Source organism: Alexandromys fortis, unplaced genomic scaffold (genome assembly GCF_014885135.2).
Source record: "Alexandromys fortis isolate MF-2015 unplaced genomic scaffold, M_Fortis_MF-2015_v1.1 scaffold_40, whole genome shotgun sequence".
Classification (NCBI taxonomy): domain Eukaryota; kingdom Metazoa; phylum Chordata; class Mammalia; order Rodentia; family Cricetidae; genus Alexandromys; species Alexandromys fortis.
In genome coordinates, this window is record NW_026067966.1 from 8,181,625 (window position 1) to 8,195,779 (window position 14,155).

At 37.2% G+C, this 14,155-nt stretch overlaps 1 protein-coding gene across 1 annotated transcript; it reads right to left on the minus strand.

Annotated features, from left to right (window-relative positions):
* Positions 1 to 6: 6 nt before the first annotated feature.
* LOC126508770 (low molecular weight phosphotyrosine protein phosphatase-like) lies at positions 7 to 553 on the minus strand. The gene has a single exon (XM_050154178.1). The coding sequence runs from the start codon at positions 518 to 520 to the stop codon at positions 44 to 46; it is 477 nt and encodes a 158-aa protein (XP_050010135.1). The 5' UTR covers positions 521 to 553; the 3' UTR covers positions 7 to 43.
* Between the last annotated feature and the right edge of the window lie 13,602 nt (positions 554 to 14,155).

Genomic DNA, 14,155 nt, shown 5'->3' on the forward strand with positions numbered 1-14,155 from the left:
TGGCTCTGGTGAGTGAGCTGCTCAATGGTGGTGGCAGGACCACCTAGTGAGTCTTCTCCAGGAAAGCATTGCAGCACCTGAGGCATTGCTGGTACACCACTTCGAAGTCAGAGTCATTGCCATAATAGGGATCTTCAATAATGAGTTGTTTCTGTGGATCATAGCTCCCAAGTAGCTCAATTTTAGCTTTGCAGTTTTTAACTTGATTACTTTTTCTATTCAAATCTCTCAGATTGCTTTCATCCATACATAGTATATAATCGAATGTGGCAAAGTCTTCTTTTGTAATCTGCCGTGCAGTGTGATTCATGGGGATGCCATGTTTTCTCATGCAGTTCTGCCCACGATAGTCAGGGGGGTTCCCCACTTCATAGGTGGATGTGGCCGCACTGTCTATCCTCCAATTAGCTGAAACATTCTCATCAGTTACCAGTTTCCTGAAAACTGCTTCTGCAATGGGTGACCGGCAAATGTTACCGAGACACACGAACAACACCGACTTGGACCCAACCTCTGCCATCTTCCCGTGCAGACCCTGGCGCCCAGAGACGGCGTAAGGCTTGTGGCATACACTTTCAATATTGAGATTTTCTTTTGATGAATTTTTCCTATGACTAAAATGAAATGCCCTTTTTGTCTCTTTCGATTGATTTCAGTTTGAAGTCTGTTATGTTAGCTATTAGCATAGCTACACCAACTTGTTTCTTAGGTCCATTTGATTGGAAAACCTTTTCCCTACTCTTTACTCTGAGGTGATGTCTGTTTTTGAGGTTGAGGTGTGTTTCTTGTATGCAGCAGAAGGATGGATTCTGTTTTCATATCAAATTTATTAGCCTGTGTCTTTTTATAGGTGGGTTGAGTCCATTTATATTAGAGAATATTAGTGATCAGTGATTGCTAGTTCTTGTTATTTTAATTTTTGTTGTTGGTTTTGCTATTGTCTGTATTTTTTCCTTCTTTGAGATTTGCTGCTGTGAGATCATCTATTGTCTTTTTCTTTCTTTCTTTCTTTCTTTCTTTCTTCCTTTCTTTCTTTCTTTTTTTTTTTTTTTTTTTTTTTTTGTGTGTGTGGATGTAGCCACCTTTCTTGAGTGGGAGCTTTCTTTCCAGTAATTTGTGTATGACTAGGTATTGGTTAACTCAGGTTCTGTCATGGGATATCTTGTTTTGTCCTTCTATGGTGATTGAAATTTTTTTCTGTGTATAGTAGTCTAGGCTGGCATTTGTGGTATCTTAATGTCTGCATAAGGCTTGACTAAAACTTTCTTATTTTCATTGTTTCCATTGAGAAGTCAGGTGTAATCCTGATAGGTATGCCTTTATATGTTACTTCGCTTTTTCCTTTTATAGGTTCTAATGTTCTTTTTTTATTCTGTATGTTTAATGTTTTGATTATTATGTGGCAAAGAGACTTTTTTAAATCCAGTCTCTTTGGTCTTCTTTAAACTTCTTTTTTAATTTTTTTTTAAATAAGAAGACAAACTAGCTTTTTCATTATACATATTAATCCAAGTTTCCACTCTCTCCCTTCCTCCCATCCCATCCACATACTCCCCCCACTCTACCCCCATCTACCAGAGGGTAAGGCGCATTGCTTTGGGGAAGGTCCAAGGCGCTCCCTACTATATCTAGCTTAGGCAAGGTATCCATCAAAGAAAATAAGTTTCCAAAAAGCTAGTATAAGCAATAGGGATAAATCCTGGTGCCACTGTTCCCATCAGTTGCTGGATGAAGATTCTATGGTGATATTTAAGATATTCATCAGTCTGACTACACGTCAAGGCCAGTTTACGTCTCCTCTTGGCTATTGCTTAGGGTCTTAGCTGAGGTCATCCTTGTGAATTACTGGGAATTTCTCTAGAGCCAGGTTTCTTGCTAACCCCATAATGGCTCCCTCAATAAAGATATCTCTTTCCTTGCTTTCATCTCTATCCTTCCTCCATCTTGACTATCCCATTTCCTCAAGTTTTCCTCTAAGCTTCTTGTATCTTCATATGCATATCTTTCATTAGGTTGGGAAAGTTTTCTTCTATGATTTTGTTAAATATCTTTTCTGTTCTTTTGAGTTGGACTTCTCCTTCTTCTATCCCTATTATTTTTAGGTTTGGTCTTTTCATGGTGTCCCATATTTTCTGGATATTTTCTGTTAGGCATTTGTTAGATTTAATATTTCTGCCTGAAATCAGAACCCTGATTACCTTTAGAAAGTCTAAAAGTTATCAAAATTTACTGAAGACATAAATAAAAATGAGGTTCAATTAAAAATTTAGAAGTTCACCTGTTGCTAAGTTCTTAGGAATTACTTGAGGAAAAGATGTTAAGTATCAAATATCACAACCCTTAAGAAAATGCAAATATATACTTTAACTTCTATTGTTACAAATTTTCTTCTATTGTAAAGCATACAATGAATGCAGAAATCTTAAGTGAGCATTTGATAAGACTATAATTACATACTTGGCATATTTTCAGTCTAAGATACTTCAACACCCCACAGCACTTTTTCATACCTCATTTAGGTTAATCATATTCTAATATACTGTAGAAATAGAAGATGTTTTGAAGTTTTCTAATAACTAATTATGAGCATGCCAGAAAGGCCTACCAATAGAACCACTCAATTTGTGTTCTATCTGTAATAATGTTTTTCTTTGGTATGATAGTTTGAGATTAATTCATACCTTTCTGTAAATCTATAGGTTGCATTTCATTAATAAACAGTGTTCTGCTATATGATCCATCCATCATTCAAATGGTAAGTATATCACTAATTCCCTTTTTTGTTATTTTATAAATATTTATAATTTTTTTAAATAAAATTTCCCTCTTCTATGGAGATCCTGTAGCTTTGGGTCTATAGGACTAGCCCCCTTGTGTGCTCTACCAGATGGTGTGGAACAAAAAATATGAAAAGTATCTAAAAATGTGAATTTATTTGAAAGGTGAGACAATGAACTTCAGTGCCACTGAAGGGATTCCTGACTAGAAGACATTCGTTCCAAGGTGCTTTCCCAGGTGCAGTCATTGAGATACATGGCCACTGTAGCTTTGGTAGAGAAAGAACAAGAGTACATTTCTAGTTTGCAACAGGATTTGGAAGCATTGGCTACATTTTGTTGGCTTTACAGTTAAAGAGTTATAGAGACACAGAGGTTCACACTTCGAGAAAAGTTGCTGAAAACAGGCAGTGTGTTAAGTTGGGGATGTGGGAGGGTCTTCTGTTTTGTGTTGATTTCGTTGGTTAATAAAGAAACTGCCTTGGCCATTTTGATAGACCAGCCCTTAGGTGGGTGAAGTAAACAGAACAGAATGCTGGGAGGAAGAGGGAAGTGAGGCAATTGTCATGCCTCTCTTCTCTGGGTCAGATGCCATGGAGCCTGCTGCCAGGTCAGACATGCTGAATCTTTCCCGGTAAGCCACCACCTCGTGGTGCTACATAGATTATTAGAAATGGGTTTGTCAAGATGTGAGAGTTAGCCAAGAAGAGGCTAGATATAATGAGACAGGCAGTTTTATTAAAAGAATACAATTTGTGTGTTGTTATTTCAGGTGGAAAGCTAGCCGTGCGCGAGCTGGGCAGGATGAAAAGCAGGCCTGCTCACTGCCTCCTTCTACAAGTTGGGTTCTTGGCAAGAGGATCCTCATAGATCTATTTGTGATCCTATGAAGAGAAAGCCGAAGCTGCACGTTGGGCAGACAGGCAGTGTCTCACAGCTGGAGAGGGCTAGATCAGTAAGAGGCCCTGTCCTCCCCAAAAATATCTGATTGACAACATTCAGTGCTGTGCTCTGACTCTTTATGTTGAAATAACCAGGCTAGCTAAAGAACACAACAGTTATATATTTATTTATTATGGGGGAAAACTCACGAAACAGGAAATGAGAAATCCAAGCATAGCAGTGTCCCGTGGGGAATGGCATAAAGAGAGAGCACATGGGTGGTGCACAGGTTTTTCCTCAGGTCCCAGAAAACCATGCCTTACCTGTGCTCCGCCTCTTAAAGATAATTCACTAACAAGGTTTTCCCCATTACCCTTGTATGTATATATACATACATGGTTGTAATCCCCAACTCAACACAAGTATGCAATCTACTGACTTCAAGTCTCATGCATTTGCAGAAATTATTCTACACACACACACACACACACACACACACACACACACACACACATGCACATACACACACAGACTAAATCAGAGAAATATATGACTTCCATTACTTTTTCAAACATTTATTGTGCACATCCAGGGATTCAGAAAGGGCTAATCAAAAAAAAATGGTCAAATTTAAACATCAATGGAAGAGCAGAAATTTGAATTTCTATAAGATTTGAACTTGAATTACTATAGATTTGAATTACTATAAGAAAACATAAAAGATAATCAAGTTAATATGGGAAAAGGTTTGTTTTGGCTCATGGCTTCAGTATGTGGCCCAGTACATAATTGTGGTAGTATTTAGTACAGAAGGTCTGCTCAACTCAAATTATCTAGGAAGCAAGGGAAGATGAAAGAAGCATCTAGAACTCTGATGTTCCCTTTAGGACTATGTCCTTGGTGGCTTACCTTTCTCAGAGCATGTCGATCTCACAGGGCCCAGCTCATCCTAAAGGCACCACAGGTGATTGTTGCTGAGTGAAGCTAAGCTGCTTGGCTGCATTCCTCTGTACTGCAGAGTATGGGGTTCATCGAGGGTGGCTTTTTAATTTTAACTTACTTACTGTGCATAGTTTTATCTTTCTGAGCAAAGAAGCTATCTCCTTACTTATACTCTAATAATTCAGAGTATCCCTCAGCTTTCACACACGATGCTTAATGGTAGTTTTTCAAAAGATTTCATTCTAAGAGAAAAATTCATCTTTAAAGATAGACATTTCTGCAGTTAGTAAATGAAAATATTACAGTCCCCAACTACATTGCTTATTGCATTAGAAACTGAAAATCTCAGAGGCAGACTCACTGCCCAAGTGTTCTGTGGTATATGCTGTACACTTCAGAAGGGCTTTCATCCTTTTTAACCTTGAATGTTTCCTTTCTCATGATATTTTTACTTTCAAGCCATTTGTGATCTTTTCAAAAAGCAGAACACAAGGCTGTTGGAGGAAATATGGGAGTTATGTCTCTGTTACAAATAAATGCACTCATTTTTCTTTCCTTGGTGTAATGTAGGAGGCATAGTGTAGTCCCTGGAATGAATGGAGTCCTGGTGCTTTTTGTCTTACGTGTGTCAATGTTATTGCCAACAGAAAAAGGGTTTGCAATGGGAAGTGATAAAATCTTTCTGGAGTGGACAAAGCAAAGCTCAAAAGGTGTTTCTGAGTTACTGAAATTGAGACACAACCAATTATCTCATTTGCAGAAGCCAGAGATGTCTCTCTTCCTCCCGGCAGAGCTAGCAGCTCTAGTGTAATGACCTAACTATAGGCTGGGAAAGGAGGCTGAGGCAAAGCTTCAAATCAGGTTTAGTGTCCATCAGATGGATTTCCTCCCCCATTTCCCAAGCACCTCTCATCCCTTTCTCTACAACCGCTGCTTGCAGGACAAGGGTGTGGAGGGAAGCTAAGTAGCCATTGAGCCATTCATATAGAGATACATTTCTTTTAAGTTCTAAAGTACAAAAACTTAGAATAGCAAAGAAACCTTTCTATTATTATATATCAACATAGATCAGAAGAAGATTTTGTAGTTGTTTGTTTTGGTGCTGGGTAATAACAGCCATTCTCTTATTCAAATCAGAAGGTAAAATGAAAGATATTCACAGGAGCAGAATTTCATCATTCTGTTTTAGCTTTAATCTGAATTTATGTAAACTGCCATTGTACATGTCATTAGCAACCAGAGTTTCAGTTATGAATCAGAGTGACAGCTGTGGCCCAGGGGTAGAACATTTATCTAGCATACATGAAAATTTAGCTTCAGTCTGCATTACAGAAATAAACAGCACAATCTTTCTGAATTTTTAAAAAATCATAACCAAATGTGGTAATAACCAAATTAAGAAAATAATTCAAGTCAATAAAGCTTTTTTCTTTTTATTTAATAATTTTTCATTTTTTAAAAAATTGAAAATAGATTGTTTTTTCAAACAATATATTCTGATCCTGGTTTTCCTTCCCCTAACTCTTCCCAGATCCTTTCCACCTACCCATCCACACAAATCCATACCCTTTCTTGCTCTCTCATTAGGAAACAAGCATCTAAAAAATGATAAAATAAAATAAAACAAACCAGAATTGGACAAAATATAAATTAAAAGAGCCCAAAGAAATGCATAAGAAACATATATAGAGAATGCAGACTCAGACATACACATAGATACCTCATAAAATACAAAATTGGAAACTGTAATATGCAGACAAAAGACCTGGAAAGCAAAAACAAAACAAAAAAGGCCCAAAGCATTATGAGACAAATCCCCTCCCACTTTCTGAAGAAAGTCACAGCAAAACATTTCTGAGTTATAGAACAATGGATGGGAAAATGTTTTGACTTCCAAACCCTCCATAATTAGTAAAAAAAATCAAATCAACTGTAGATATTTTCAAAACAGATTATGGTATCAGTAAAATTTATGTTAAAATTTCCAACATGGCTGTTCATGTCTGGCTGTAAGGATGGCAAAGTCTCCAACATTACGCAGATCCAGGCCGTCATTTACTGCCTAAAATTTGCCTCATGAGTCTTAGAAAATCCACTGGTCAGCTTCCTCTCAACCAGTGTGTATCTTGATAGAAAAACATAGCCTCAAACATTTGGTTTTGTTTTATGTGTTAGTTTACAAAGACTTGAATTTTTTCCTAAATAAGCATGCTAAGTGGGAGTTCACAACAAAGCAAACAACATTAAAATAAAGAAACTTCTGACAGTTAAAATGAGTTTGTAAATCAATAGCCTTTCATTTTCTGTCTCAAATGAGGAAGTGTTCATTCAAACTAAGGGTGACACTACGTCAGCCAAATGCTGTCTTGCCTACACTCCTGGGAACTTCTACTTAGCAATAATGGCAGAAAAGAGTTATGGTTTCAGTTCAAAATTAGGAGTCCAAAAAATGTTTGGGTCAACTTCATCATATCTATGATATTGTAAATTCCAACAATACAATTTGTCTGGATAGCTTCAGAGTCATGTGAGAGAATGGGGATTTATTTTTATGACCTATCTTATATCCTTTTATTCCTCAGTGGTACCCCAAGTTGTATGAACTTTGCATGAGAGCTTCCACTTAGCAGCGTGTTTGCTAAGGTTTTACAAATGCCCGAGCCCCCTTGAATTTCAACAGGGTCTGCTCCCTCTCACACTGATCAAAAGTCTTTTTCTCAAGGTCCTTGAAAGCTTGCTGTGGTTTGATTATCTGCTTGTTAACCTTGAGAAAGTCTGTATCTCAGCTTCTTTTTTTTAAATTCTACTCCTGTTAACTTATGTGACTCAAACAAAGAAGAGCCTGTAATCCTGTCTATTTGTATTTTTCTACCTTCCTATTCTCTGGGGAAAATGTGAAGGATTTTGTTTTGTTTTTATTTTTTTTTTGAGTAAGTATTTTGTGGTTTGCTGGGAGGAGGGAGGTGGTACTCTGGCTTCAATGCTTGTGTCAACCAAGGATTCATATATTGTAATCCTACCTCCAACCTGGGCAGGCAAAGCATCTGTAGACTTGGTAGTAGCTCAGCCATCTGTGGTTCCATGCTAAGTCTGGTCCCTGACCACAAAAAGAACAAAACAAAACTACTAAAGTTGTAGTGCACATAAAATTTTACAAGTGAACATTTCAACCCTAAATTACTGTTCTAGAGTCACGTTTCATAACTTGCAATTTCCTAATGATTTTAACAAAGGAATACATTAGAGGAATACTATCGATAACTCATTATTTTTAGCTCATACCTCAAAAATGACCTTAACTCATTCTTCTACATGGGTATATCCAGTTATGTCAGCACCATTTGTTAAATATGCTTTCTTTTTTTTTTCCATTTGATATTTTTTGTTTCTTTCTCAAAAATCAGGTATTTGAAGGTATGTGGATTGATATCCGGGTCCTGTATTCAGTTTCATTGGTCCTCCTGTCTGTTTTTATGCCAATAACACACTGTTTAAAGTACTGTAGCTCTGTAGTAGAGTTTGAAGTCAGGGATTGTGGTACTTCCAGAAGTTCTTTTATTGTACAGTATTGTTTTGGCTATCCTGTTCTGGTGCACACTATTAATCTCAGCACTGGGGAGGCAGAGGCAGGTGAATCTCTGTGAGTTCAAGGCCAGCCTGGTCTACAAGAGTTAGCTTTCAAACAGTTTAATGAACAGCACAGTTTGAGTTTGGTTAGGACAGCAGTGTCCTTCTAATAGTCCACACAAGCCAAGTAGCTGAAGGGTGACTTCTAAGGTGTGCAATAGGACTTGAGCTAGAAATATAGAAGAGAGGAGAGGACTGGCCAGGAAACTGAAAGGAACTAGATGCCAATGACAAAACAGGAACAGATGACCCAGAATTCTGACCGACAGATTGATTAGCAATCAGTAATTTGGATAGTCATCACCCCTAGTAAAGCTAGGGACATAGGCAGTATTTTTTTAAAATTATTATGCCCACAATTGTCTCTTTGATGGATAATAAAATGAAAATGAAGTACTATCTTCAATTGTTTGTGTTGCGATAAGTCTTAAAGAGCAACTCAGATGAACGGCTCATGTTGTTCCATGAGTGACGTGCTGGCATATTTCCATAGCAACTGCATGCTTGTAGGCAATTAGTCTCTTTATTTGGCCCCATTGGGCTGCTATTTTGTACTTTATGTAAAAAATTGAACATTTTAATTCATTTAGTTCCAATTATTAAATACCTGCACAATTCTGCTTCTCCACTATTATAGAAAAGTCATTTTTGGCAGTCACTATTCTTAAGCTTTTACTAAAGCAATTACCCAGGAAGGCAGAGTATACAAAAGAAAGTGGATCAAATGAATGAGGGTAAATTAACTTTAAATAGAACTTGAAAATATAGTTATTGCCTGAGTGAAGGGTCTTATATATTAATAAATAGTTAAAGAAGGCATAATTGGATCTTTTAATTTTTGTTTCATTTTTGTATTTTAATAAAGTCATAAACAGGGCCTCACTTAAATATATAAAAGTAGCGCCATTCCTAAATTAACCTGAATGTAATTTCTTCCTTGTCATGTCAGTAAAACTTGAAACAATACTGTCTATTGAATTCTTTAAACAAACAAGAATATAGAAACAGGCTCATTGTTAGAAGAGTCGGCTCCAGGATATTTGGGAGAGAAATACACAGTTATGTCAGGGTTTAGTGTTCAAAACTAAGACTGCTCTGGATAATATTCAAAGTGGCTGAAGAAGTGCCTACTGGAAATGTAAAAGGCAATGATACCATAGAAGAAATAAATCACATAGGCGTAAAGACCACACACACCACAAAGAACTGAACAAAGTACATGCTGGTCACCTTTAAAATGCAGAAGAACAAACTTATGACCGAAGAACAGGAGATGCAGAAGTAAGCATGGACTTTCACCTTGCTCTCCCTGTATACAGGAATAGTTGGGGCATGTTTTATTTTTATTTTTAACAATGAATATGGAAGAAAGAATATAATTTGGAAACATTGCCTTACAGAAACAAAGAAAATAGCAGATCTAGGCTCAATGATCACTAAGAACCAGTAGGTAGAGGAATGAGAGGAAGTCATCACAGAACCTTCAAGCTTATTGCTTCTGTCACAATATCAACCATAACATTTGAAGAGAGTTGTGTCTGATGTGAAATAATACTTGATAAAAATATATGACACTACTCATAAAATATTTATGGCCTAATCAATATGCCATAAATAACAATAACACTGGAATCTAGGCAACCCTCTACATTGAAAGCTGTTCAACAGAAACTTCTGTGATAATGTACATGCCATGTGTCTGTGATATTAAAAAAAGCAACCTTGGCCACATTCACTATTCTGCACTTGTGATGCAATCAGTGTGTGGGAGCAATTTTAATAAGATTTATTTATTTACTATATATGAGTGTTTTGCCTGCATGTATGTATATGTACTACATGTATGCCTAGTATCCTTGGAGGTCACAAGAGCACACTGGATCCCCTGGAACTGGAGTTACCTTGTATGTGCTAGCAACCAAATCCAGGACTTCTGCAAGAGTAGGAAACATTCGCAACTACTGAACCAACCTTTCAATCACTGAGTAATGCATTTTTAATTTGATCTATTTTAATTTTCTTATGCTTAAATATAAAAGGCACATAATTTATTGGCTAATGTATTGAAGAGTGTCGAGTGATATAAATACATTCAGGGCAAAAAATATTATGGTAAATCAAATACAGAGAGAGAGAGAGAGAGAGAGAGAGAGAGAGAGAGAGAGAAACACAGCTAAGTCCAAAGCCACAATTCTCCATCAAAGTACCTGGAATAGAAAGGAAGTCATATTTAGGTGAAAGATGCCAATCATTACACCCCCATCTCCATATCCCAATCCTCAGAACATATGAATGGAGGTTATACAAAGGAGGTTTTGTGATTTGTATTTTATTGCAGATCTTGAGATGTGGATAGTGTACTGCATTTGGTGTGATGTAATCAAATCTGAGATAGAGGCAGGGTGAGTGAGAGATGGAGGTGTGATAAATGAAGTATGGATTGTGGGGATATTCTTATTGATGAGACTGGAAGGGGAAGGGACCACACTGAGGTACTGCAGGCAGCTTCCAGAAGATGGAATTCGTAAGTAGATGGATTCTCCCTGAAAGGCTCCAACAGGAGTGAACTCTTCCAATGGCTTGATCTTTATCTTGAAAGACCCATCTCAGATCTCTGAACTTCAGAACTATAAGGCAAATTTGCTAGAAATTTCTTCAAGCAGAAATAAGAAATGAAATAGCAGGCAGGATAATAGAGTACAACATGTGAGTTGAATTTGGATGCTGATCAGAGCAAAACAAAAGATCATGACATGTCATCAAACAGCTAGAAGTACCCTACAGGAAAAGAGCAATGTGATAATTCACCTTAGTGTGCTCAGTTTTTTCAAACCAACCATCTGTACCAGCTCCTGGACAGTTAAATACAGGTTTTCTCAAATAAGCATGCCTACAGGGCCAGCCAATCAGCAAGTCTCAGTCAAATACCATGCTTTCATAAAATAAGTCAGCAGTTCATGGACTGTTCAGAAAGACCACCAACCATGCTTTTCTAACTGGTATCCAACTCTGACTGGTAACCAACCTTGAGTCTGCTGGGTGTGTGGGACCGTCTGGCCAGTATCACTCTCCTTTCCTGTAACAAAACTGCTTATAATAGGGTTCACATCACAAGGCTTTTATACAATTCTGGGCCTCCACTGGATTTCTGAGAAAATTCATGCTGGACGGTTCTTTGGGCACAAATTAAACACATACTCCCTACCAGGGATGCTTCTGGATATCTTGTATCAAATTCCACCTATGATTAAAAAGTGTGAGTCATTTTTTTAGTCAAGTTTTGACCTCTTTCTATTTTCGTTCTACTCATTTCTAGATGTATTTCATTATTCTAGGGCTTCTAATTAGATACCTGTAAAAGCCTTTTCTTTGAGGTAATGTCAACTAGTTCTTTCTATATACTAATTGCTTCTATAATGCCCTACTGGTGTGTAATTTGATTTAGTTCTTGATAAAAACTGATGCACTATTAATAAAAACTCAGAGACAGACATTGGAGTTCAATTTGAAGGTCAGAAGAGCAAAACAGCCTATCACTGACTGTTACCTCTCCCTCAATCTGAAACGGCAGCGATCCTGCCTCTAGGAATCTCAGAATGAGACTGTGATAGAGAGCTGTCTCCTCCCATTTTATAATCCTCTCGAGTTCTTCTATCAAAACAAGATCATATTTCTATCCTTTTTTTTTCTTTTCAGAGTAGAATCGATAAACAACCCTTTTATCCTATCATATCTGTATTCCCCCTTTTTTCTTCTCAAAACAAGAACTTTGAATTTAATTTTCTTTGTTTATTTCCTGACCATTATCCATAACAATTTGGAAGCAACACACTAAGTAAGGACAAACATCCATAATCCATTTTGGAGGAATGTGGGCATAATTTTCTAGGCTAATTGCTGCTGACTGGGGCACTGATAATCTTATGGGGACCCAAAGAAAATTTCAGATTATGTTTCAAATTTCAGGTCTTGACTTGAGTTTACTGTGAGGATAGATTATCTCAGCCAGAAGTCTTGAACATGTTCTGGATGTAGAACTCAGAGAAAACTGCAACAGAGGTACTCTAAAATGTTGAATCTTCTGGGCCATCTGCTCCTATCAGAAAATTTTTAGGGGATCTTCCTTGATCAAATCTTATTTTCCTTAACCTGGAATGAATCTGCAGCCTCTCACTTCCTGTGGAACAAAGGCAAAACCTCTTCTCTAAAGTAAAAAACATATCATTTGAGTTAAATTTTGAAGTCAAGGCATTTTCAAAATATATAAGTTGGACTAATCAAACAGCATTATAACCAAGTGTCTTTTAGCAACTCTTGGTCCTTCCTCAGTCACACAATTCAAAGACAGCATAATAACATATAGTATTCAAATTCTCTGTATATTTTCCATTTTTACATGGAAGGTAAGACAGGGAAAATGGGAGCTGGGAATGCTAGTTTTTTTCTCCCAAACCCAGACTAGGCTTGGGTCCAGCTCTGGCCTGTGATGGTGGCTAAAAAGCCTCAGGTCTACCACACACTGCACCCCTGACTGTGCTCTAGCACTACAATACATTTTGTAAGGTTCCGGCAAGGGGCTGGAGGTTGAAATACACAAACACACACAGAGACAGACAGACACACAGATGTCTAATTACTTTAGACATCTTTAATAGCACCATGGAGACTTAACTACCCATCAGTCAAGTGGGCCAATAGGTGAAAACCTCATCGTCTGATCCTCTAGGCAAGGCACATCTTTTAGTAACTCCAATCAGAAGGCTCCAGCAGGGAAGAGCAGCTGAAAGTCAGAACTTCAAATGGCCCCATTACAGGTCAATGGTTTTTATCATGAATTTGTACCCCAAATGTTGGGTGCCCAATGATGCACAATTAATGAAAATTCAGAGACAGATTTTGTGGTTCAACCTGAAGGTCAGAAGAGAGTATAGCCAGATATTGGCTCTTACCTCTACCTCAGCTGAAATGGCAATCTTGCCTCCAGGAATCTCAGAATGAAACCATGACTGAGAGTTGTCTCCTCCCATTTTATATTTCTCTCTAGTTCTTGGATTAAGGGCATGCTTTTGGTAAGATTGACATTTTTACTTTGTTAATTCTACCTACCCAGGAGCATGGAAGATATTTCGATTTTCTGGCGTTTTCTTCAATTTCTTTCCTCAAAGAATTATAGTTATTGTCACACAGGTCTTCCACTTATTTGCTTACAGTTACTCCAGATATTCCATGTTGTTTGTGGCTATGGTGAAGGGTGATGTTTCTATAATTTCTTTCTCAGCCCATTTACCATCTATGTATGGTATGTACTGGGTTTTTTTTTTTTTCAAATTAACCTTGTATCCTGTTACATTACTGAATGTGTTTATTAGTTGTAGAATTCCTTGGTAGAATCTTTGGGGTCCCTCATGTAAACAATCATGTCATCAGCAAATAGTGAGAATTTGACTTCTCTAATTGGTATAACCTCGACCTCTTTTTGTTGTTCTATTGCTCTAGCTAGAACCTCACGTATTTTACTGAATAGATATGGAGAGAGTGGAGAATTTTGTCTAATTTCTGATTTCAGTGTGAATGCTTTGAATTTCTCTCCATTTAATTTCATATTGGCTGATGGCTTGCTGTATATTGCCCTTATTGTATTAGGTTAGTTCCTGGTATCCCTGCTCTCTCAAAGACCTTTATTATCAAGGCATATTGTATTTTATCAAAGGATTTTCAGCTTCTAATGTAATGATAATGTGGGTTTTTTTTGTTTGTTTTTTTAGTTTGTTTATATTGTGGATAACATTGAAAGATTTTCATATGTAAACAATCCCTACATTTCTGGGATGAAGCCGACTTGATCACAGTGGATGATTTTTCTCATGTGTTCTTAGATTCAGTTTGTCAGTATTTTATTGAGTATATTTGCACCAATGTTCATGAGT